Here is a 27,228-nt window from a genome sequence, read left to right on the forward strand (position 1 = left end):
AGAAAGATTATTTCAGGCACAGTGCCAGACCCACACTTGTGCACCCACACTTGTCCACGCAGAAAACATGCACTTGTCATGTTCCACGTTAAGCAGGTTTCATTCAAGTAGTGGATATTTAAATGTGTCTGTGCACCCCTCGACAACCTCATGTGCACACTTCCACGCAGCACAGCTTGCTCTGAACGTTCATGCATTTTGCAGTTAAAACTCACACCTCCTTGTGCACCCATTAGTGAGGTGTCACTATGAGCACACCCATTAGTGAACCCTCATTTTCAGTGTTTGTCTTTCTCAGTAAGGCCTCTCCTGGAGCATTTTACCCCATCATTACTGAGGCCTTATCTGGATGTGGCCTCACGCCTTGGTAGACCTCTACCTTTCAGGAATGTACCCATACAAGAGATATTTTATGATGCTATTTTATAGGGATTGTGCAGAAATTGTTGTGACATTATCAAGGCCTCTCAGCGCTATATGCCTTTGCTTATCTTCACGTCTGGTCATGAGTGTTCCATCTCAGACAGGAACCAGATTTCTAGATGAGTTGAAGCATCAGGTGTGTTTGTGTACATAATATGTGGTTTTAATAGGCACATATGTGGGCTGCAGTGGATAGTAGTCTGGCTTTAAGTGGGATGAAAAAACTGGGGGGCGGGGGCTCTCAAAGGTACGTGGCATGTTAAATGGCGTGGCTTAAAAACACGTAAGCTAAAAATCTGTGCTTAGCCTAGTGAGCCGCCCAACTGGTATTTTGCTGTTTCCGACATTGCATCCAGACATATAATACAGCAAGTAAATTATACTAAATTATTTGAAGCACAACGCGCTTTAGCTTTAAACATCTGAAGCTAAAGCACCGTTGTGCCGCGATTGCTACAAAAGTAAATACATTGAAAATACATTTTCCATTTATTTACTTTAGTAACAATTGCATCACGCTGTGCTTTAGCTTTAAACATCTTAAGCTAAAGCGAGGCCCCTGCCACCATTGCTACGAAAGGCAATAAATAGAAAAAAAGGTGGGCGGACGCCACATTTGTTTTCCATGCATTTACTTTTGTAGCAATCGTGGCATGCCACACTTTAGTTTTAATTTGTTGTGGAGGGTGGGCCTGCACACCTAAACTTTTTACAAAGTGTAAAATCCTCAATGTGTCAACGCAATAGATTCTCTATTTAGCGTGCTTTCACGTATGAGGGATGTGAGTCTACACCCCTATTTGTGACACTTTAGTTTTAAACATCTTAAGCTAAAGCAAAGCGTGTCACGATTGCTACAAAAGTAAATACATTTAAAAAAAACAAGCAGCTGGACTATTTTTCTATTTATTTACGTTTGTAGCAATCACAGCATGACACGCTTTAACTTTAAACATCTGAAGCTAAAGTGCAGCGAACTGTGATTGCTAGAAAAGTAAATAAATAGAAAAAAGGGTGGACGCCCCCCGCATTTCTTTTCCATATATTTACTTTGTACCAATTGGGGCATGCTGCACTTCAGCTTTAAACATTTGAAGCTAAAGCGCAGCGTGCAGCCATTGCTACAAAAGTCAATAAATAGGAAACAAGCAGCTGGACTATTTTTCTATTTATTTACGTTTGTAGCAATCACAGCACGACACGCTTTAACTTTAAACATCTGAAGCTAAAGCGCAGCGAACTGTGATTGCTAGAAAAGTAAATAAATAGAAAAAAGGGTGGACGCCCCCGCATTTCTTTTCCATATATTTACTTTGTACCAATTGGGGCATGCTGCACTTCAGCTTTAAACATTTGAAGCTAAAGCGCAGCGTGCAGCCATTGCTACAAAAGTCAATAAATAGGAAAAAAATGGCAGGCGGACGCCGCATTTGTTTTCCATTTATTTACTCTTGTATCAATGGCAGCATGCTGCATTTAGTTTTAAATATCTTAAGCTAAAGCGCAGCTTGCCAGGATTGCTACAGGAGTAAGTAAATAGAAAAAATACGGCAGCCGCGCAACTTTATTTTTCTATTTATTTATGTAGCAATTGCGGCACACTGCGCTTTAGCTTTAAACATCTGAAGCTAAAGCGCAGCATGCCGCAATTGCTACAAAAGAAAATAAATGGAATAAATAGCCAGATGGCCAGCTCATTTATTTCCCATTTATTTACTTTTGTACCAATGTCGGCACACTGTGCATCACCTTTAAACATTTGAGGCTCAAGCGCAGCGTTAGGCGAATGGCTTTCTGCAGTCTTTTCTAGCGCCTGCACAATGCTACATCTTCCTCTGTACTGAGCCGGAATTTGTTATGTTATGTTATGTTATGTTATGTTACAGGAATTTATAAAAGCGCACATATACCCGGAGGTGTCTTGGCGCTAAGTTTGTGCATCATGGATTTCAGTAGGTTTGAGCAAGACAACAGCTGCAGCAGCAGGTTAAGCTCTACCATGCTTCCTGTGTGTGTCAGTGGGCCCTGTTGCTTGAGAATAAATAAGCCGGGCCTGGACCTGGTCGTGGGGATGAGTTGTATTCTTCATATTGCAGGATGCAGTACCTTATATGGCTATTAGAGGTACACAGGGACACCTAGTTACAGGTAAAGGTACTGCACCCTTTCCTTGCTTCATGAATTTTCTTTTATTAGTCATGCTACTGCTAGGATATTTTTTGAGAAAAATGAAATTCTAACAAACATTCCCATTTGCAACGCAAATAGCTCTAAATGTAACTAATGCAAGACCTATTGCATTGCAAATGGTTATTTGGTCAGTGAGGTGCCTGATTTAGGCTGTGCCTGGGCTGTTCAGATGCCTCCAGCAGCCCAGTTGGGGCCTGAGCGGCCTTTCTGGAGGCAGATGGGCCTCTATTACCTCCCTTTTACCAATGGGGAGAAGGTGTCATTAGCGGCCTCTCGCTGGGTCGGCCCATTAATGTATGCAGATTGAGTGGTTGGGGGGAGGCTGAGCAGAAGTGGCCACACTCATATTCAGGTGTGACTCACCATTGTGAACTAATTCATGCTCAAAGAGTTCTGGCAACATTTGCATTTTATTTTCACAGTGAAGCTGAGAAAACATGGCTCTTTAAGAGACCCCTCTCCCCCCTTTTTGTTATGAATACTTAAAACACTGAAGCAGTGTTTTGCAAAAAGGCCCAATTTGCAAATGTTGGCTACTTTATTTTGGGTGCCCGGACTATTTTTGATCCCAATCCAACCCTGAGCCACACTAGCTGTTTCAAAGCGCTGCTTGGAAGAGAAGAGGGATGTAGGGACACTGATAAGAGCTGAGAGACTACAGAAAATTCAAAGTTCTGGAAAGAAGAGGTATATAGCAACTGTACTACTAAATATGCCCTTAAGCCGTTGCCAGAAAGAAGCTACAACAGACCTCTGCCTCCTAAGTACTGCTCTCTTTTCCCTGTAGACATGGTAAGACTGTCCTGTAGGGCCATCTGGCAGTGCCCGAAGGTCTGGTTTCAAAGATCACTGTATGGGCTGTGTTTAGGCTGTTAGCCTGGTGTATGGTCTGCTAGGCTGGTTTTTACTGTTGATTTTTCTGATATTATCTCAAACATTGGCTGCAGCCAAATGCACAAATGTACCCACACCTTGTACAACAGGTATACAGCGTGTCTTTACAAGTTCAAAGCTGCCTTGATATGCAGATGTGGTGACCTTTCTAGCTATGTGATTCGCTAATGGGGGCCAGTTTTGATTTGGTGCCCAGTCCTATTTTCTATCCCAGTCCAACCCTACCGCTAGACTGGTGGAAGTGCCATTCCTACCCATGAACCCTCACTCTCGCCACAGTCTGTGACTAGCTGAACCACTGATGCCACCCAAAAAGTGACATTGTCTGCACTATGAAGCCGCCATGTTAGCTCCATGTAGGGAATGTTGCAGAATCAGAGTACTCGGGTCAGCAGGTGTGTAGCACTGTCGACACAGCATAAAATAAGGGCTATAAATCCCAGAATGCATGTAAATTCCTGACCGGGATGACTTACTTATGCATGAACCTGGGAAACGCGAGAGCTCTGCAGAGTACTCCGAATTACCCGCAGCTCTCATGTTGGTCTTACATTAAACAAGGTGATGCATACCCTGCTGGGTGTGGTGCACATCTTGTGGTAAGCTGTGGTTCCTGTTCCAGGACTGGATTTCTTCTTTTTTAGCCAGTGTGGAGTAGTAAAGGAAGTGTACTCAGTACAGGAAGTCTCCAACCCATGGGACAGCAGAGGAACTTTACGAAGCAGCCACATGGGCTTCACGTTTGAGGCGGGGCGACTTTTTCAGCCAAGTTTCTTTCAGTGCCAATCTTTGTGACTCAATCTGCTAAGTAGAACTGACTGGAAATGCAGCTGCACATTGGCAGCTTGCCCTCAGTTGTGCAACATAGTTAATATTCATAGTTCCAGACACCAACCAAGCAGAAAGCTGGCACAGTCGCGTTCTATAGTAAGTACGTGAAACAATCCTTCCAGTAATAATATTAATAATACTAATTTAGAGGCCAGGACTAGTTCTCTTTAGAGGGATTTGCAAGCTCAATAATTTGGCATCAAAAGAAAGCCACACCTCTGATTATGGAACCAGACATATCATTTAGGCCCAAGATACAAAGGGCGACCGGCGGTTAAGTAGTACTGATAACGAACAAGGCAACAGGGATAACCGTGGAAACGTCTAGACAGGTGAGCCTTCAAAGGCGCGTGAAAGGATAGAAGGTCCTCTTGTGCCCGCTGACGAATAACACTCATGAGCAGAACAGGTGCGCTTTTCTAGACACGCAAGGGGAAATAATGGCATATTGTATTGTAATTGCATTTATACATCACTCACTATCCCTAGCCAGCATTTTGGGACCTGATACCAAAGGGCAATTGTTAAGTACAGGAGCAGCCCAAGACATACATCACTTCAAATACTTAGGAAGGCCACTGCCCAACTCTGCACCAGGATCCTTCCTTGCCCAGTACAGAACCCAACCACAGTGGGTCATTAAAGTTCCAGGTCGTCAGGTCAATGGAACCCTTGGGTATGGATGGATATGTACCTATGGAGCACAAACCTGGCCATGAAGCAAAGAATAGCTGTACAAGAAGAGGATTGCGGTGCAAGAGGGTGGTGCGAGCACAACTTCCTTCCAGGGGCTCGCATTAATTCCTAAAGCACTAAGGCTCTCATTTAGGCCTGGGCGGTAAATTTCGTTCTGCTCGCGGAATTTGCGATATTTTTACATTTTCGCATTCTGCGGAGAGCGCGAAAATGTCAAAACTTTTGCAACCTGCCGCGAAACGGAAGTATTTTTCTTGTTTGCGCTTTAAAAATGCATTCTCGCGCGCGTGGTCGTGACTTACCGGGTCCCTCCGTTCGCCGACGAGTTTTCCTATCCGTTCACGTGCGCCACAGGATGTTGGATTGTTGATAGCCGGTCGCGCTATCCCGCGGGAGTTTGCGATCGCGACCACGTCATTGCGATCGCGAACAGTAAATAAGCATCGCGAGCAAGATGGCCGCGCCCATTAGCGACCGCATGGGCAAGTTGGAGATATATTTCCCCGCAAGCACGCAAAAACACATCGCGAACGGGCGGGAAAAGCGAACTCCGCATTTTCGCAAAAGTTTCGCATGCTCACGGAGATTTTGCGCAATTTCGCGATAATTTCCGAAAGTCAATTTTGCTAATTCCTCCCACCCTTACTCTCATTACGAGTTGCTGTTTCCAATAGTGTCGGGGAGGGACCACTCCAGGCAATTATGAATGGTCAGGTGTTTCTGGACCCATAATAACCAATGCCAGAAATACCGGATTTGGTTTTACGAGGTGGGGGACCACACCCGATATATTTGTGGGAGAAAAATTGTACCCCAAAATTTTGACACCACAAAATTTACCTTGTGTTAAATTTCAATTTCATAAGGCAGTGTGTCCCTGCATTAAGGCTCCCCCCTGAACATCAAACTAGCTAAATAAAACTGCTTAATAAGTGATGGTGTCCATTTGGTAATTAAGTTCTAGATCAATGTAAAAGTTAAAAGGTTTTATTACAAAAATCCAAAATAAGCAGTACAGAGTCAATGCCATGAAGGTTCTCAGATGCAGCGTTATACAGGGTAGGCAAAATCATGAAATATTCAAAGTCCCATTGAGCAGCAATATCAGAGAGAAATTGGGCAGCATCCTTAGAAGAATCGAAAGTCTTCTGAAATCTGTCCCACTTTCATAGTCAATGGGTTTTTATACACAGTTCTTGCATAGAATATTAGCAGTTCTGTAAACAGCTTGGTGTGAGCAAAAGTATAATGCCCTAAGCAAATCAAAACAGAATAATAATAAATATTGTTACCATAACATATACGCGCTATCCCAACCCTTCGAATAATATTCAACACTCTATGCTAATGTCATCCAGAGATGTTTGAACAACTATGAAACATCTAACAAGAACACTTTCTCTCAATGAATAGGTCAATCAAGGAAATGAAGACATATTGCAGTCATGCATCCGCACCATAATCATGAGCAAAACAATACAGCAATGAAAAAAAACTAAGATGACCTCAGTTTGCCTGTGTGCTGTGGAGCCTGTGGGAACAGGAGTGAGTGACAGATGGCATCCATCTGATCTAAAATGGTGCTTTTCCCAGAAATCCTGCGTAAACTCAAATGTATCATTAAACACAATTCTACATATCATAGGAAATTCGTTTCAATTACAATGATGTAAATTCAATTCATAAATGTTAAAATCCTTTGTAAAAATACTTTAAATGTCATTAATGATACACAAAACCACACAAGCAGAGGTGGAGAAGAGTGGGGGATGCAGGGCAAAGTCACAGCCCTGACCCTGCCTGTATTCATGTGTAAAAATCAGTAAAAACAGAAAACTGGAGCCTTCCTATAATGTGAGCAGTGGATCTTGATGTTGTTATCTATGATGTGAATTTATGATGGGAGCTGTGAATTCAGAGGATGTTCTTTACTCTGTGATCTGTAAGAGCCTGTGATGGTTTTCATGTTGTGAGCTGTGAATGTTTGTGATGGTGTTTGTGTTATGAGGCCATGGATGGCTTTGATGTTATTGAAGATGTGGGTTGGTACTGCTTGTGGTTTTAGATACAATGACCTACTGTTTCCACTGTGTTTCTATCCTGGGGTAATTAGAGAATGGCATGCTGGCTTGAACTCCTAGAAGCCTCTGACTTTGAGGGGAATCCTGTGAAGGAAGGCTTCAAGGCCTCGAAGGAAGGCTTCTTAGGTTTTAGTGGCGGAAGGAAAACCTGTTGTCCTTGGCAAGTGACTTGAGGGCGTAGGTACACCCAGTTGACACATTTTGTAAACACACTCAATGAGTGCTGGCACAGGATGTTGCAGTAAGGCTAGAGCTGCTGACTTCAGAGCTGGGGTCCCAGGTTCGAGTCTTGGCATCAGCTCAACATCCTGTGATCCTGGGCAAGTGAATTATTACCTCCTTGTCCCAGTCCTTACTGGGTGGGACAAGCATCTCCTTTCCAGGAATGGTTTTACCAAGCTAGAATCAAACAGAAAAAATGCACTAAAGATGGCCGGCTTCCTCTTCCTGTAACCACTATATACAGAGGAAGTCGGCACCAGAACATCATATTTTATCATTTCTCTTCCAGTGAGGATGGTTCTGCCATGATAAGTGAAGAGTTTTTGTAATAAGCTAGTTCCATCAAAAGAGAACCTTTACTTGTTCCTTGTGCTCTCTGGGCTTGTGGCTTCTTAAGGTTCCATCCAACCTGACGACATCCTTGTCTTGTCTTCTTAAACTTCCTTGAGATCCCTTCTAGAGCGTGGATAAGTCTCTAAATCATCGCCAAATGTAATAAGCTAGTTCCATGCGTAGTGGTGACACAGCAGACGTAGCCGAAAAATGTCTTTACGATATTTATTAAGTTCTTAACATCCATAGTAACAGCCCCACCAGGAGCAGTCTGCCTGCTGCTCAGCACATCTTCCAGCTGTTTTACTCACACCAGGCACCCAAGCATTCCACTCATGTCAACCACACCAACATTCCACACAGAACACTATAAAGGGGAACACTATAAACATAACATGAAGATACTACAGGTTTTTTTCTTTTTTATTCCACTGTGTTGTGCAAATTTGCGGAGGAAGGTCTTTTCAAATATTTCAGACAGCAGAGCCCATCTGTAGCGGTCTCTTCCTACTACACGCTTGTCCAACACACTTTAGGGTCGCGTTGCATTCAATGAGATCAGCAGCGACTCGAGACATCGCGTCCTCTTAGCCTGCTCTAGGGCCTGAGGGTGTTTGGGTCTCTTTATTCACACCTGCACGCGTTTCTTTTGAGAAACGAAACAAGGTAATGCTTTTATTTCCTTAATTATTTAGATGGTCTTGCGAGATGGGGTTGCCGAGCAACCCTGAATACAGGCAGTGCAAATGGCCAGTGTTATTTAAGTCCTCGAGCTTTTCCTCCTTTAATGTTCCCGGCGCATGGCTAATTCAGGAGTATGGAGACTGGGATAGTACAAGAAAAACAGAAGCACTGCGAAGCTGAGCCAGAAGAGCCTGTCACACTTAAATCCATTCAATATGTGATTAAGGCAGCAGTGGAAGCAGTTTTTGCGGCTAGAGAAGCACTTCTTCCCCCCCAAAGCTAAAATCCCTAGGCCTGCCCCTGGTGAAGATTTGGATGACGGGGAGACAGATGACAACATTCATGGACCATGTGTTCAAGGGCCAGAATTATCTGTAGTCCTTTTACATATTAGAGAGAATTTGACTCTTCCTTCTACTCCAGAGGTTCTCCAGGGGGATGATCTTTTTAGCCAGTATCATAAGTGAGAGCCTGGCTCCCTCCCCCTTCATGTGTCAGTAAGGGAGAGTGTTGCTTCATGAGTAGGAGAATTTGGAGAAGCAATCCTTCCCCAGATTCCTGGCTATGATCCTGTTAGGGGGTTTGGTGAAGAACTTCCATTGTCTGTGAAAGTGGATGCTATTATGGCTGTCCTTGCAAATGCTTATCCAGCAGACCCAGTAGATAAAAAAGGAGAGGTCCTATATGGCAACAAACGTTTGTATCAGAACCAGCACCTACACAACTTTTATGGGTCAACCTCTTCTAAAAGACTTTCAATCATTGACCGAACAGATTCAATTGGTAAATGACTTTTCTGAGACTTTAGCTATTATGGAGCAACAGGTTTGTTCCCTAGCAGATGTGGCTTTTAATGCCTGGGGAACCACAACTAAGGCCGGTGGTGCAGCGATTGCAGAGCATCAGCATCTTTGGATGATATTTTGGAGGGTGGATGCTGCGCAGAAGAATCTTCTTATGCATCTCCCATTTTTGGGCTCTAAGTTGTTTGACCAGAAATTGGAAGATATGATGAAGAAATCTGTGGAGGATAGAAAATTGGTGACACCCATTAGACCTCCTGGAAGAGGAAGAGGTTTTGGTTACAGGGGAGCATTTGGTCCATCTACCTCTTCGAAGTCTTCACAGCTTTCGAGGCAGGGGTCGTGGCTGGGGCGCACCTGCAGCAGACAAGTCCCAATTTACTCCAGCTTCATCTTCTTCCCCACCTACACCTCAACCTCCTAAGGTATGCCTATGGCAAGAGTCCTTCAAGTTGGGGACAGAGAAAAATATTTTCCTCACATGTGGCAATCACAGATCAGAGACAGATGGGCGATCAATGTCGCACAAAATGGCCTGATGATCCCATTTTAATCTCAGCCCCCAGGCATTTTTGTTAGACGCTTCTGCCAAAGAATCCTCAGTGTCAGTGAGCTCTTTTAGGGGTGTGGAGGAATTGCTTTCCAAAGCAGCTATAATCCCTGTATTACAGAAGAAGCCGCTACTCCATATTTTTACTCGTCCTGAAAATGTCAGGCTTTTTTATTCCTTTTTGGGATCTGAAATGAGTACATTCCTACAACCCATATCACAAGTTCAAGACTCAATACTTCTTCCAACGATGGAACTACGCCGTGGCAAATCCAGATGGCATGACTTATTCAATGCTGTTGAAGATACACCAGACTGATGTCTCAAAGTGGTAGTGATGTATGCACAATAATATATGTTCGCTTTGTATCTGATTGTGTCCTTTTGGATGAATTGCATTGCTGTGCTTTTTGTTATGATCAATAAAAAGAGTTTAAAAAAAAAGACTCAATACTTCCTCTGCTGAACAAGGATCACTTTTTGACATCTATAGATCTGAAGGCCGCTTATTTGCACATCCCAAATCACACATACTCTCAGAAGTTTCTCAAATTTTGTGTGGGGGAAAGATTTACAATCCCAAGTTCTCCCATTCGGTCTTGGTTCTCCTCCAAGAACCTTCACCAAGTTCCTAGCTCCTGTGGTGGGTATTGTGCATTCGGAGGATATCCGGGTATTTCCTTAATTGGATGATCAGCTGATTGCTTTTCATTCTTTTCTAAGTCTAAGGAAAACGTCCAGAACACACTTCATATTCTGTCTGGATTTGTATTGCTGGTGAACATAGAGAAGTCCCACCCATGTCCCTTGAAGTTACTCCAGTTCACTGGTATTCAGTTCCATACAAACTTTTCTTCCCAGTCACAGGAAAGAGAAGCTGGTGTCTCATCTTCGTTCTCTGTTGTCATAACCTTAAGCTTCCACCAGGATAATGGCTAGTGGTTCAGTGGGACATAGCCTCAACAGTCTCAATCCTTCCATGGGCCCCTCTCCATCTGTATCTCTTGGTTCACCATCTTCTAAGATTTTGATCTCCCGTAACTCAGGATTACTCTGTGGTAGCTGTGGTGTCCCAGGATTTTCGTTGGCGGCTCCAGGAGGGATGATTAAGTATGGGACTCTTGTTTCGTCTTTCATCCCTCATAGTCATCTCAACAGATGCCAGTGGGCAGGGGTAGGGGCGACTGTTCTCTCTCATCAGATTCAGGGGAGGTGGGTGCCTTCTCAGATGCAGATGTCCTCATATGTAGGGTAATTAATCGTGGTAGTATTGAGATTCACTCCATTAATCAAGGACCAAGCTGTGCTGATCCGCACGGACAACCAGGTAGTCAGGAGTTATCTGCAACACCAGGGAGGTACAGGTCTGTTGTTTCTGGTTCTGTTGACCCACATAATTTGTCTTTGGGCAGAGTAGCATCTTCTTTCTCTCCAGGCAGGATATCCTCTGGGGAGGGAGAATTCGCTTACGGATCATTCAATAGATTACTTGGCTGGACCGGTAAACTAACTAGCAGAACTCCGTTGTGGGTGGGTAATCTTCTATGTGAGGTGGCTGCCCTCATGGGTTTCAAGGGGTGGAAATTGATAGGCATTGGAATACTTGGGAGACGTTTGGAAAGGAGATACTCCCTTCACCTTTGAGGAACTTCAGCGGGAGTACAACTTGCACCAGACCCAGAAATACCATCATTTGAGGCTACTGCATGCACCCACATTCACGGCGGTGCTTCTATACCAGAATATTCCCCATTGGAGTATAGGTTACTGCTCGATCCCATCCCCGAGAAGGCAACTTCCACCATATACCGAAAACTGATAAACAATATACCAGACCCACTGACGACCCTCAGAGAGGCTTGGGTTAAAGATTTGGGATGTATAGATGATGAGGAGTGGCAAGAGGCAATTCAGAGCCCAAGAGAGATTGCAATTAGAGCCTGATTTAGGTTGGCACAACTTAAGATACTGCACCGCACCTATTATCCTCGTACACACCTGTACACGTGGGGAAGGGCCCCTACAGGATTGTGCATCAGGGGATGCCAGCTGGAGGGTACCTTCCTACATATATTATGGGAATGTCCAGAAATCGCAAGGTACTGGAAGAGAGTCACTGATACCATGTCTGAGGTAGTGGGAGTGCCGATACCCATGGACGCTAAATGACTTTTACTAATGATTAAGGGGGATTCTGACTGGTCCAGATACGTGGGCATTTAGTTGGCTCTTGCAACGTATAGCTACGCGAAACATAGCCATGGGGTGGGGGGCGTCCTTACCTCTGACACTGGAAGAATGGGGGCGTGACCTTGACTGGTGCCAGAGGGTGGAAGAAACCATGAACAAGAGTAGGGGGTGTGTTAAGAAGTGGAAGAAAATGTAGACGCCCTGGCAAAGGTACAGGGGAACGTGCATGGGAGATGACATACACCAGCCGTAAGGGTGTGGAGGGGCACTGTGTTGTGTGACACGGGTAGTGCTACTAGCTACATGTATTTGTTATGGTGTGCAGTTTCACTGGAAGAAATGTTTCCTAGGCTCTCCTTGTCTCATGTTCCCTCAGGACGATTCCTAGCATTGATGTAGTGTATCCACCTTACTGTATGCCACTGCAAGCAATTTATCTAGTGTATGGTCTAATGACCAATGTTAATAAAAAGAGTTTAAAAAAAAAAGAAAATCTGGGACTCTTTAATTTGGGAGGACACCCTAGAAGCCATAAAGACTAATAATCAAGCCACCTTTTGCAACATTCTGAACCATGGAAGCAAATCGAGTAAAATGAGACCTGAAATCAATATTTTACCCACGGATTGGGTGGCCCATTTCAAATCCCTTTTTACCAAAGGTGAACAAATCTACAACGAGTGGGACTCGTCCACTCAAGAGCCCTTGCCCAAAGATCAACCAAACACGGGCCGAGATCCATCTGGGCGCGCGCTAGGACTCACAAACGAAACTATAGTATTCACATTGAGAGTAACTCAACAGGCCATCCATGAATTAAAAGATGGAAAGGCTCCTGGGCTCAGTGGCGGCTCGCAGAGGCAGTGCTGTGGGCGGTCTGGTGGGGCGGGGGAGTAGTGGAGTCGGACATACGACAGCCAGGAGTAAAGTAAGTAAATAAATAAATAAAACTATTTACCTCGCTGAGATGGCGATGCAGCGAGCGCAAGGTAAATACTTTTATTTATTTATTTACTTACTTTACTCCTGGCCGTCGTATGTCCGACTCCACTACCCCACCCCCCCCCATCCTGCCCCACCGCCCGCAGCACTACCTCTGCGAGCCACCACTGCCTGGGCTAGATGAAATTCCGGGGGACCTGTTTAAATATGTACCTGACATCTGGGCACCATACATAAACCGCATTTGTAATTCCATCGCGGCAGGTGCACCCATCCCTGACTACTGAAAGGGAGCAATAATAGTCCCTATATACAAGAAATGTCCAAAAGCGGCCCCGGCTAACTACCGGCCAATAAGCCTGATAGATATAGCCCAAGAAGACCTTTTGAAAACAAGTCCTGAACCACCTCAACATGTGGCTGAAGGACAATAACATTCTGTCCCCATTCCAGGCAGGGTTCTGCACTAGAATAAGTACCATAGATCAGGTCTTTAGGTTCTTGATGCTGAGGTGGAAAATGGTAGATGTTAATGGAGGGAGCCTTTACGTAACGTTTGTGGACCTCAAGGCTGCCTTCGATATGGTTCCCAGAGACAAACTTCGGGCCGTCCTGAGGGACATGGGAATCCCTCCCGCACTACTGGAAATAATTGTGAGACTGCACACTGGACATTATGCCCAAGTGAGATTCGGCCTAGAGGGCGAATTGACTAATCATATTTCTGTAGATTGGAGTTTAAGGCAGGGATGCGTACTTGCTCCAACACTTTTTCTACTTTTTATTTACAGGTGCCTAATGGGATGCATAAATTACTCCCTGGTCTTGGGTGGTGTTAAGATCGCGGCGTTACTATTCGCAGATGACACCATTCTGGTGTCAAAAACCCCCAAAAGGCCTGGAATTGTTGCTAGAAAGATTACATTTATTCTGTACCACCAATGGGCTAGCAATAAATGCTGATAAAACCAAATGTGTGCCTATCCACCCACACAGACAATTTCGAGCAACAGTCAGACTAGGTAGAGTCAATTTAGAAAGAGTCTCAGACTTTGATTATTTGGGTATATGCCTCTCCAACACCAGGAACAGCCAGGTTGCCATGAGTAGATTACGTCTTATGCAAAGGGAAGCAGCCACATTGAATTTTGCTAGGAACACATCTTTTCATCCTATGCCCCCACTGTTGGATATCTGGAGAGCTCAAGCCATGGCTGCGGTTACCTATGGTTCTGAACTATGGGACTATAGCAATGTTAACCCATTGGGTATTGCCAATAACAAGTTTCTGAGAGCAGCACTTAGACTCCCACAAGGCACACCCTGAGTTTTTTTACAGAGTGGATTTAAATGTACGCCTTATTGATGCCATAGTGAAACTGAAACCAATTTTATACTGGCTGAGATTATGGTTGGTTCCAGAGCTGGATTGTTTTAGAAATGGATTGAAGGATATTCCTTTACCTCTAAGGTATGCCAACACTTTGACATGGCTCAGCTACATCAGGTAATCGCTCATAGCCCTTGGAGTCACTCTGCAGTCCTGGGTTCAATATGAGGTTGCAGTTCCTGTCCTTCCTCCCCAGGCAAGAGGGAATGAAGCAGCACGTCAGCACAGCAGGGCAGTAGCTCCTTCAGAGTAGCAGTGCAGCAGAGTGGCAGCTCTTTCAGCAGCACAAAAGTCCTTATTCCTGGGAGAGTTTCCACAGGTCCAGAAGTGTACTGAAGAGTTGGTGTCTGAGGTCCTACTTTTATACCCTGGTGCCCTGGTTCTGGAAAGTGGGAGAAGCTAGGCAGTGGCTTTGAAATGCATCCCTTGCCATGGCTCCAAGCTGGTTGAAGTGACAATGCAGGGTTGTTAGACCCTTGGTGTGAAGGCAGAGCACAGGCAATTCAGTTGAAAGTGGGGCTGTGCTCAGCTCTGCTACTCCATCCAGTCAGCAGATGGCCCATCCAGGCACACTTAATCCCTCTATTGTGTGACTGTCTGGGAGTAAATCTCCAAATCTAACTGTCATTTACACCCAGTCATGTGACCCAGGTAAGGCTATAGGCACAAAAGAGCTAAGGACAGAAAAATGCCAACTTTCTAAAACTGGTATTTTTACATCTCCTTTGAGACATTTTGTTTACTGTTAGTGGGCTTGGCGCGCTCCCATTACTTACCGTTGGTTGGCCTCAAACCCACTCTCAATTTCTTACTTCCTGCTGGTCATTTCTGCGGTCGGCACTTCCCTCTTCTTGCAAGTGACTCTCCCCTAGAACATAGCCCAAGTACTTGTATCCTTGCACTGCTCGCACTTTTTGGACCTATTTATTTGCTTTTTGTTGAGCCACTCTACAGAGTGCCCCCACCCTTGTTTATTTAGCTTCCACCACTGTTTGCATCTTGGCCACATCCTTACTGTATTTTTTTAAAACAATTTTAATTTGCCTGAGATTGTGTTTAAGGCGTGACTGTGAGGGGATCTTGCACATGAGTGTTTGTTATTTTGTAGCTCAAGCACATGTTATCACATTAGAGGGACTGTGTGCCTGTTATACACACACTCTGTTGAATTCCATTTCCTTTGAGATAAGAAAACATGTTTTCAATGCGGTCTGCACTTGCAATGTTACGGTAAAACTATCATTCATCTTTTTTACAGGACTTTTAATAGTTTCCTAAATTCAAATGCCACTGATCTGCAGATAATGAGACCCCACATTGCTGCTGTGTGTTATGTGCAGAGCTGTGGACTTTGAAGCTGGGGAACCCAATTGAAGTCCAAGCAATGCCACAACGTCTTGTGACTGTGGTGCAAATTAGCTAATGTGGACATTTAAAAACAGAATAATCCAGTCCACCCTGTCCCCTTAACATTGCAGGTGAAAGCAGTATGGAAAACACATTTTCTTATCTCAAAAGAAAGAGACCTTGCATGTGAGGGCTTGTTAATTTACCTTTATTCCACCTCTCACAATTAAATGTAATAAGGAATCCCCTATGTCATCCTATGGGAAGAAGCGGCCTCATAGTAGTGAAAAACAAATGTAGGTGTTTTTTATTACCAGGATCTGTAAAACTTAGAAGTACATGTCCAACCTTTTAACTTCAAGCACCCTGTCTGGTGGGCTGCCCAGGGCTTACCTTACGGGTGACATTTGTAATAAAAGAGAAGTTTAAAGCTTGGCAAGGGGGTTTAAATGCCAAGTCGACATGGCAGTTTTCAGAATGCATTCAGACTGCAATGGCAGTCCTGGGACATGTTTTAAAGTGGTACTTAAGTGAGTTCCACAATAAGTGCTGCAGGCCCACTATTAGCATTGAATTTACAGACCCTGTGTATATAGTATGCCACTCGACAAGGGACTTACAAGTAAATTAAATATGCCAATTGGGTATAAGCCAATGTAACCATGTTTAAGGGGAGTGAGCACAAGCACTTTAACACTGGTTGGCAGTCCTAAGGCCAACAAAAGAAAGTCCAGCAAAAATAGAGGAGGTGAGTTAAAACGTTTAGGGGAAGACCACCTTAAGGCTGACAAGTCTAACACATCACAACCTTTCAACCCATCCTCTGCAAACTTTGAGTTTGCCTGGAATACTTTTTGCCAAGTTTTATCTATAACATTGGCCAGCTGAATCGGTTTTTCTTTGGCACCATTTGCACATCTGCAACTAAGGGAGGGTGACCTTTAAATATTACTCACAATTTTATAAAGTTTGTGCGGGTTGCAAAGGTTTCCAAGTTTTAAGACTTTGCAAAACTTTGCCAGCGAATGAAAATTCTCCCCACAAAATATTTCCAGAAAAGTGTTTCCACTAAAACATTTTTTTGCCAGATAACATTCCCACCAAAAGTGTGCCAGCCTCCGTGGGTGTGGTATATATCGAGTGCTCACTTACTATGATATCCCTCACTCTGAGCTATATCCTGTCAATATGATGGCCTTCCTGCCACCTCAGCATAGAGACGAAGGGCCAGATTTATCAACACTTTGAGCTGTCGCAAAGTCCTCAAAAGTGGTACAAACTGGCACAAAGTGCTGACTTGTGATTCACTTTCCAGTGCAAAACCTGTTTGTCTAGAAGGTTGTTTTGTGCTGCTTTACGTTACTTTGTGTCAAAAAAATTTGCCCCAAGGCTTAATTTTTTTAATTTGTACATTGCACAAACAAATCATGCGAGCAAACGCCCTATGGGTGCGGTACCACCTCAACCGTTACACTATGAAATCAGGCGCAAGCTCCTGTTTTTGTGCTTGAATTATGGTTGCATGGTTGAATAATGCAGGGCTTTAGAGGAGGTCCCTTTAAATATTATCCAGCTGTTCCTCCAAAGTAGAATTTCAAATTCAAGAAGAGCAATGAGAATGTATTTGTATCTTAATGTGTCTGTATAGGGATGGTCACGAGCCTTGCGCAGTAGCAGTGTTGGGGCTTCATAGCACCTTGTTGTCCAGTTACATGGCCATCAGGGGCACTGAGGGCCAGCAACCCATTGCTGGTTCAGATATACTCAAGTGAAACGCAAGGTTTTCTGGAAAGTTGCAATAAATCCTTTACAGTTTTTGGCTGGGGTTAAATAAGAGACTGTGGATTGTTTTATTAGATTTACCTTCATTTAATTCCTCATTCAAGTGTACCAGGAAAGTCGTTTGAGATCGATGAAAATTCACCTGGTTGGGGTATAATGTGAAACCATTGCCCGGGGTATAGGGTATTTGTGAGGCAGATATCCCTAGAGGGATATGGGGAGGCTTCTTCTAAAACTCGAGAAATAAATAAATAAATGCTGCCAATATTCTGAAGATTGATCGGAGTCCCAAAGAGGCAAAGAGTCTACTCTGAGTCCTAAAGAGTAGAGGTGGGCGAGCCACTGAAAGCTGGAGTCAGGTTCGAGCCTGAAGCCTGGCCCTGGCTCAGCTCGAGGTCCTGTTGGAACCAGGGCCGGACTGGGAACTCAAACCAGCCCTGGCAATTCAGTGAGACCGCCCGAGGGTGGGTGGGGGGTGGCCTTTAGTGTGAAGCACTGCTGTTGCTTTTGTTACAGAGGAGCAAATATTGCAGCACTGCTGCAAAACCGGCCCCCAGTAACAACAAGCATTGGCATAGCCAATAGGTCTTGCCTTTGAGACCTTATAAGTGTTTAGCTATGCAACACTTGATGTTGTTGCAGCAAAGATATTGTGCTGGATAACTAAACACTTATAAGGTCCCAAAAGCGAGACCTATTGGCTATGCCAATGCTTGTTGCATTTGTTACCCCGAGTGGGACGGGTATGCCCAGACGTGGGTCCCATGCTCTCCATGCCACTGGAGTTAAGCTATCCTGGCTGATGAGGGCGGAAAGCCCAAAACCGGTCCTAGGATGCTTGTTTCCAGCCCGCCTGGCAGTTCGGACGGGACTGTTTCCATTGGGCGCAGGGTCAAGACTGATTTGCATATGGCTGGGTCCAAACTGGAATGGCGAGTTTCTATAACTGGTTTCTCTTGATAGTGGGCACTGGATTTACTTATGGAAACTTTTCAAAGATACGGTGACATGTGCAATGTTTCTCGGTTAAAAATGCACACTTTATTTGCGTTCCTTGTGCTTGGTTCATTGAATGATGTATTCAGGCTTCATTGAAATAATGTGTACATTGCATTTCCATCTGCTGCGTGTAACTTACTCTGGGTTGTTTGATGTGTTACACATTGGCTCCTAATATTACACATCACCCTATAATATTAATATTTATCAATGACTGGGTGCGGATGAGGGAATAGGGCAGCAACATGAGGAAATGTGGGATACGAAGCAAGACATCAGACTCAAGAGGGTCAAAAACATAGAAAACAGGAGGAGGGCGGAAGGGGGCATCAAGACAAAGCACGTTAATATGGTTTCGTCTTAAAATGTGAAGCTCTGTTTACATTTAAATAGGACTCCAAGTCAGGCTATTATTTCGTATTTAAATCCCGCTTTGTCATAACAGTCCCAGTGGGATGTATGACGTAACAACGCGAGTCATTACAACGCGTGCAGTTACATCGCATTTGTTACAACGACTGCGATGTTACTACGCGATGCCATTATAACGCAAGTCTTTACATCGACTTGCGCTAGATGGCGTGCTAACATTAGAAAAGCGTAATTTACTATTCCAACTCCAGTCCACTTAACAGTAGGGAAGGTGTTGGGATAGTAAACTACACTATTTGTAATGTTCGCACGCCATCTAGCGCAAGTCGATGTAAAGACTTGCGTTGTAATGGCATCGCGTGGTTACATCGCGTTCGTTGTAACGACCGCGATGTAACAGCATCGCGTTGTAGTGAATGCGATGTAAACGATGTTTCCCGTCCCAGTGCTAAGAAAGATGGGAACTGTATATCCAAACATGCACTGTCCTGTAGAGGTTTTATTTAAATATTTTAATTGCTTGCAGACTATATCAATTTCTATCTATGGGGAGATACATAGACATGCTGCGACGAGATTGAGAAACACACATCGTGATAAACGCGCACAAGGAAAAAAGGGTGCCCATATGGGGACAACATATACAAACATGGCAAGACAAGCTAACTGGAAAAATACTTTAAAAAATATTAGCATCTAGAGATGCACACGTGCACTGAGATCTGCAAATGCGGGAACGGGTATAAAATATGAGCTCTATACACAGTGAAGATTATAGATATTGGTGAACTACAAGAGGAACAGGACATGCATGGTATGATGAAGTATGATTTTCACGCAGATTCAGATGGGAGGGTATATGTGCCTGCTCTTAGGAAGATGTGCACTGCTGGGTATCTAATGAAACAGACGGGTTTACCCACCAGATAACGTCACTGATAAAAGTATGTAACAGCAGTAAATCTAAACATTCCAACAACAATCTAAACATTACAGTCCTAAATGACAAGAGCGGCTTTGCAGGCCAAAGACAGCAAATACACATGTTCGCACATGTGGCAGAGGAAGACTGACCAGGCAGGGAAGAGAAGATATACAGAGACTGAGGGAAAAAGTAAACAAGATAAACAAGCATTGGCCGCGCGACCGTAAAAGTAACGGCCGCGCGGCCGTGAAAGCGAAAGTAATCGCGATCGCGAGGACGGGACGCGCTGTGTGTCAAGCACGCGAGTGGTGCGCGAGCAGCAGTGATTGGCGGCTGCGCGTGCATGAACGCAAGCGCTAGGCCAGCGAGGTCTGGAAGGTAGCACTTTGGAAACCCGTATACTAAATGTCGAGCAACAGCGCATGCGCTGTTCTAGGCTCGACCTAAAAAACTGCCCCACTGCTCGAAATACGGCCCCTGCCCTTCAAGCCCACTAAAAAACGCCTGATGCCCACTATGGCCAGTCCGGCCCTGGTTGGAACCCATAACGAGTCGAGCTTTCATGGTGCTTCTGTGTGCCACCCTCGCTCTACCCTCATGCACAAAGTGGTAATTCAAAGCATTGACATTTGAGATTAAAAGGGTAGACAAATAGATACCCATTTAGTGGCTGATCTGTACAAAGTGAAACCACTGGATTAATCATTGCTTCCCTGCTTACCCAACTGTGTGATCTTAGGCAAAAGTTCTTTTCCTGATCCTCCTTTTCCTTCACTATCTTATATGAAAGCACTTTCAAATAAGTGAGTTCAGAATACCAGCTGTATAAAAACCTAATAGACTGTAATGTTGCTTTGTCTATAAGATTCTGGCCCACGTAGATGTAGTGTCGTGATAGGGCTGGGAGGAGGGAGGATAGCCAGGAACGGAAGAGGAGGAGCGGGGGCGGAGAGAGTTCGTTTTTGTATAGTAGCGGGGCAGAGAGGAGAAGGATAATAAATACCTCCCAAGGTAAATACTGTCGGTGTAGTGCTTGGCCGCCCCACGACACTACAATACCGGGTCCACATGGCACCTGCCTTCCCTCGTAGTTCGCTATTGGCGCTGTCGCCGGGGTGGGGACGGGGCAGAAATGGCTCTCGGTGGATGTTTAAAAACAATAACTTTTATTTAACAAGTACTTCTCAGCGCAATGCAATATTGTGAGGTATTAATGGCAAAACTTCCACATGTTAAAGAAGTACATTTTTGTGTTTATTAAAGAGACTTTATCATATTTTTTTTACGTGACGTTTGATATAAGATTCACATGGCAAACATCTTTAGGGCTTGGTTCGCTCATGGGCTCTCAGAGCCGAGGCAAGCCAACCCTTGGTTCGGCTCGACCTGTTAATTTGTTAGCTCCTCCACTTCTAGTATGGAATCATAAGCGCCCTCGAGAGTAGATTAAAACACATGATGCATAAAAGGGCTTTTCTGTGGCCCCGCAGGGTCAGACGCAGAGCCGGGGTTACACTGAAGTACAAGCAGGTAAAGATTACACAGAGTGTCAGTAGCAGAGCTGGGTAAACTACAGCGCTGGCAGGTAAAGGCCAAAACAGAGTCTCTGACAGAGAGGGGATTAGACTAAAGTGTTGAGCGGTAAAGGGACTTGTCTGAGGTCACACATAGAATCCGTGCTGAGCCAGGGCAATGACGGAGCAGTGGTGGAGAAAGGGGCGTGTATGATATCACGCAGAGAGTCAGCGCCAGAGCTGGGATAGACTGAAGACCTGAGAGGTAAATAAACGTGTATGAGGTCACAGAGAATGTCAAAGCTGAAGGTCGCCTAAAGAAAGTGCTGGGATTTAAAGTAACTTGTCTGTGGTCAATATAGAATCGGTGTTAAATATGCGAAGAGCTGTGGGAAGGTGAAGGTTAAAGGGCTCTTATGTGACCACACAGAACACTGTGAGGTAAGGCACGGGTCTGACGTCACACACAGAGTCCGTGGACTGAAGACCTGAGACGTAAAGAAACTAGTGTGAGGTCACAGCTGAAGTCAGGGCTATGGTGAGAACAAAGCACATGGATGTAAAGGGACTTGTCTGAGGTCACACAGAGAGCCCGCGTCAGAGCTGTGGTTAGGCTAAAGCACAGAGCGCTAAAGGGGTTTGCCTGAGGTCACTCCAAGAGTCGGTGGCATAGCTGGGGATAAGCTTAAATACTTGGAGGTGAACCTACACGTATGAGGTCGCACAGAAGGACTGGTGGGTAAAGGGAGTTGTCTGGGGCCACACATGCGGCAGGAGAACTAAGGCGACGATTCAGTGTTTCCAGTTCGCTGCCTTGCACTTTTTTCGAAGCATGTCTCCATCCACACTCTAACCTTTCTTCCTCTCCCCTTCAGGTGCTGGCGCCCTACACACCCAGTGGTTCGTGCAGGAACCAGGAGAAGGAGTATCTGCATCCGGAATATGCAGTCTGCTGTGCTCGGTGCCCCCCAGGTATGACACTCCAGAACACCCAGGTGACCATAGGTGGTTCACGAGAGATGGCCGGGACCAGGAACTGTTTTACATTGCTGCTATTTCTGTTCGTCTGCAGTAAACCCTCCTACAGTCATCTGAATCTGTACTTGTTGTACTGCCTGCCGCTAGCAACAATGAAAAATGCATTGTATGATGTCATGTGGACCAGGCGCGCAACACCCATTGGACTCACAGGGCTTCAGCCCTCCCCCCCCCCCCCCCCCCCCCCCCGTCGTGTGTGGCAGCCCGGGATGAGACACCTTCCCGGGCAAAAAAGCAGCCGCACCCGAGCACTTCACAGGTCTTTCAGAGACCATTTGCATGTTAGTGAGGCCTTGCTGTTGTTTCACCCCTTCTAAGAGCCCCTGCAGCTCCACTCTGCCTATTGCTTAAAGTTCAGCCCCCCCCGAAATTTTTGCTCAGCCCCCCCCGAAATTTGGCTCTAGTTGCGCCTCTGATGTGGACCAACATGCCATGCACAGCTGTGGTGCCCACACCTGCATATTCTTCTTCTAGGGCAGGGTTCTCCAAAGTTGGTCCTGGCGGACCGGTTCCAGGCCAGATTTTTAGCATATCCCCATTTAGATAAACGTAGTTATCTTATATATCTGGGTAAACAGACAATCCGTGCCAGATGGGCATGCGCTTCCACGGCCGTATCATGATTCCATAATCTGTGTTGCGCCAGCGCACAAGTGGTGAGCGCGCTTCTTTGTCTTGAGCGCATTCATTAACTTGAAATATCTCTGAGTTAATACAGGTTTTCCTGACAGAGTTCAGAAACACAAATAAGAAGTTGATGCCCTGTGTTTCCAACCTCTGCTGTCAGCAAAATTTGCATTAACTCAGAGCTATTTTGAGTTAATTTATGGCTCACGATGACAAAACGAAGTACACAGACCTTTTCTGCACTGGCGCAGTTGTATTTCTGCATTCATATAGCGCTTACTACCCCTCTGTTTGGTCCTGAAGCACTTGCCTACATGAGCGGCACCCTACACCATGTAGGGCATGTGGTTGGAAAGATGTCTGTTTTCATTCTATGTGGGAAGTGTTTCCTTGTTGTGCAGGATGACCAATGTTACCGTGTTATGGGATGCAGTGGGTAGCAGTGTGTTGGATGAGGAAGTTTGAGAGACAGATGCACAGTTTTATGGTTTTTAGTAAGCTGGGAGATTTCAACAGCTCTGCAGCTCCCTTTATGGTATTTGTTATGGTTTACTCTGCTTAACTGGTTACTGTACAGGGTCTAATCTGAGATTATGTTTATAGCTGTGGTTCCGAGATGGCACAGTTGAAGGGAGAGAGAGGTGGAGAGATCTGTGGGATGGGCATCTGTATTATCATCCCATATCTGAGGTTTTTGAGATGTTAAGAAGTGGTCAAAGTTTATAGATATTTGGGACCTGCAGTGGTGGAATACATTAAAGTTCTCTGATTGTCTAGTAATGTGTGACAGATCTCTTCAGTTATTCTATGCCTGGTTATTTGAAGATGTTTGTGTTTTTGGCTGTGAAGTGCTGCTGATGGACGACCCTCATAGCAGATATGTCATGTGAATTTAAGAAGTATGCGCTATAATTTGCTGCTGACTGCTGCGTATTATGGCTTTGTTTACTGTTATATATTCAAGTTCATAACTATATAATGCCACGGCGACCCATATGTCAGCCCTACTTAGTTTACCTGCATAACAAAAGCAATTTTTTCATTGAGTTGTGTACAGTTCGTAGGTTGCAAGCTGAGGACAGTGCTTGAAGTTGCAGCTGTTTTCTGGGCTCTATTATGGAATGTGGGTGGTGCAGTTATTAGAAAATAGCCATATTTTCAGTTGTCTTCGGAAGTGTATACGCTTCTGTTTGCTTCTAATGCTGGCTGGCAGTGAGTTCCAGAGCTTGGCGGCTTGTACTGTGAAAGCAGTGCTGTGAGAAGTTGGCCTGGTATATGCTGTCCACTAGTTATAGTGGGCACTTTGCACCAGTCCAAACAACCCTTATTGATGATTAGGTTAAAGACAACCTTTATTGAAAGCTATCCTAGTGGTAGCTATGGAGAGCAGCCTTCAGGGTAAGTCTTAAAGGAATGTAAAGCAGCTTGGTTTACCAGATTATAACCTCTTGAATGACCAAATGAAAGGAGAACCACACAAGGTATATATATAAAATATATGTATTTATTACTAAACACTCTCTACTAACCTCTTTATGAGATTAGAGAGCAAGGCAAACAATATTACAGTTCTAAAACGACAGTAAATAGCACAATATACAATGGGCGACTAAACCATATATTAAGAAAGTCGTATAAGAACCACGACTTGACTAGACACAGTGCCTAGAGCACGTAAAATCGCTGGGACCACCCAAGGTAGTGACACAGGAGACCCACTGGGGACGCGTGCAGTGTGAGAACACAGCCGGGAGCTCCATACAATCCTATGGCAAAGTTGCGGTTGGAAGTTTAAAGATTAAAGGACACTTAGGAGAGGACTTGGAGCAAACCCTTTAAACTTACAAGGTTCTAAGGCCAGCACCCACGTGAGCACCGGAGTACTCGTCTTACCTAACCCAGGGAAGCCGGGTGCATAGGTGGCAAATGGTGTTGTAGCAGACCTGTTGTGTCATTTTAAATGGTCTCCCATGGGTGGCATAATACATGCTGCAGCCCCTGAGAGGCCTCTGGTGTACCTATGTCCTAGGTACATAGTATACCATATACTAGGGACTTATATGGGTACCCCATAATCCAATCTGTGGTGTACCTAAAGTACATGCAATCAATTTAGAGAGGAAGCAGCTAGGCTGGGGCTCTGGATAGCAGGGTCCCAGCCAGACTAAAGTCGAAAAACAGTGAAACATCAGCAAAAAGTGGGGGTAACTACAAGAAGCAGATCCTACTCTCCTACAAGTGCCTCCTACACATTTGTTATTGTAAGGTGACACAGTTCAGTAAACGGCATCATGATACGGCCCCTGGTGATCTCTTGCCAGCTTTACTTGTGAGAAGGGTGACAACAGGTACAGGGGCAGACCCTACCTAAGTCCAGTGATGGAGGGGGACACTTCACACAAAAAGTCAGCTAGGACCATGCTCAAAGGGCACCAGAACTATGGGCCGCTTCTTATGTGTGCCAGCAAGAGGCTGCCAGTAATTCATTTTCTGAAGGTTGGTCACACCTTTTGGGTGTGTGTCCCAGGTCCTGCACTCAGCGCGGGCTGCTGGCATGGCAGTCTGCTCCCGCACCGCCAAACTCGAAATTGGGCCCTAAGTACGCTCAGTGTTTAAGTTGGACCCAATATATACTTCAGTAGGCCAGTGCATCTTGCACCATCATCAGACCCTCCCAGGCTGCCAAAAGTAAGCAAAGAGACTACCTTCCAACCATCACACGCCTACATATTTGACAATTTGGAATATACCAGGTAATCCAAAGCTGCTGGTATTATTACTTTTTTCAATATTTGTACACCCTGCTAATATTCTCTGTTTAAAAATCGATAGACAGCGCCACCGAGTGGTGGACCGTGATAAAAATGTACTGATACTAAGAAACAAGTTCCGGTGCCGAAACCTGGCAAAAACCTGTACAAATTAAGCACAGCCTACGCCCACTATTTAGTCAGATTTGTATCTATTTACTATTTAAGGGACCAGATGCCTGATTAAGAGGAGCGTAATATGAAAAGAAAGCCCCAAAAAACACCTTGAATCACTTATGCACACTCCCCCCCCCTTCATCTTTTGATGACTGTTAATGCAGGTAGCACCTTGGCATTCAGAACTGGAAGACAAATACATGTACAGTATCCTGTTAGGCTAATCTTTGAGATAGTACCTACAGTTTAGATTGTTCCAAGTAAAATCTGGTAAACAAATTCCTAGAGAGAGAAAGGGGTGCATTTGTTAAACAGTAGCTGTCTCCTCATTTTAGTTTCGAAGTCCCAGGACAACACCTTTCTGATGTTTACATGGAGAGTAGTTAATATATGATTTTCCCTGGGTCATTCTTCATACTCACGAAATGCCTGTCTACGCCTATCACAGTTGAAGCTAAACCCGCTGAGTGCGGAGCGAAACAAAATAAAGGAGGCTGTCTTCTACAATATGGGTGTGAACATGGGTTTCACTGCAGAGACTACAGATGTTAGGAAAATGCCGGCATTGTATTGTATTGCAACATTTATACAGTGCTACCTACCCCTGTGTGGGGTGCTGAAGCACTTGCCTACATGGCTAGCATGCTACACCTCATGGGGTGTGTGGTAAGGAGTGTGTTGTCTTTGTTTTGATCCTGTGTGGGAAGTGTTTCCATGGCACAGAGACCACTGAGGTGTAGTTATCATCTTGTGGGACGTAGCGCTTAGCAGCGTGGTGGATGATTGGCAGAGCTCTTAGTTTGTCCAAAGTGCTTAGGTGAGTAGCTCATTCAGTCCAGGCATTCTCTTTGCTTTCTGCTTGTAGGCCTAGATTTACGATAGGATAAGCAGGTCTATCTCAGAATAATAGGAAAGACCTGGAATGGGTGAGCTGCTCACGCATGAACATGAGAAACCTGGAACTGTCATTGTTGAGTAGAGTGTGGCTCACAAGGACATCAGAGGCTGGGTTCATGAACTCCGCAGGAGGAACAAAGCAAAGCTGAGTCTAAGAGCTCTGTTTACTTTCTGCAGTTTCCACTCCAGAACCTTCTGGCCACTCAGCAGCTTCAGGCTGTTGAGAGGTAGTGGGAGGAATAAGAGGTAAGCCCGCCCCTCTGATATCAGCGGTCAAAGGGGATGTCGCTTCCGTTTCCCATGGTATCAATCTGTAAAGGCAGGGGGCAGCTGTATTCCTTTCATCTGGAGACATTAATATATTGTTTCACTGAATGTCCTGCCCACAGGAATGTATGCCGCTCAGGAATGCACCTCTGACGTTAACACAGTGTGTCTCAACTGCAGCGCGGACGCCTTTACAGAACAGTGGAACTACATCAAGAGGTGCATTTCCTGCCCAAAATGTGATGGTGGTGAGTATCTAGTCCATTTGTGTGCTGGTCTGGGTGTCCTTTCTAATTGTGACCTC

At 44.9% G+C, this 27,228-nt stretch overlaps 1 protein-coding gene across 1 annotated transcript in view; it reads left to right on the top strand.

Moving 5' to 3' along the window:
• The window catches only part of LOC146812689 (tumor necrosis factor receptor superfamily member 3-like), a 131,953-nt gene that overhangs the window by 59,698 nt on the left and 45,027 nt on the right, over positions 1-27,228 (top strand). Inside the window, exons 2-3 of the mRNA XM_085619793.1 lie at positions 22,044-22,140; positions 27,047-27,172. Of these exons, the coding sequence (XP_085475919.1) occupies positions 22,044-22,140; positions 27,047-27,172 (223 nt within the window). The remainder of the gene's footprint in view (positions 1-22,043; positions 22,141-27,046; positions 27,173-27,228) is intronic.

This window comes from Triturus cristatus, chromosome 7 (assembly GCF_964204655.1).
Source record: "Triturus cristatus chromosome 7, aTriCri1.1, whole genome shotgun sequence".
NCBI classification, from domain to species: Eukaryota; Metazoa; Chordata; class Amphibia; order Caudata; family Salamandridae; genus Triturus; species Triturus cristatus.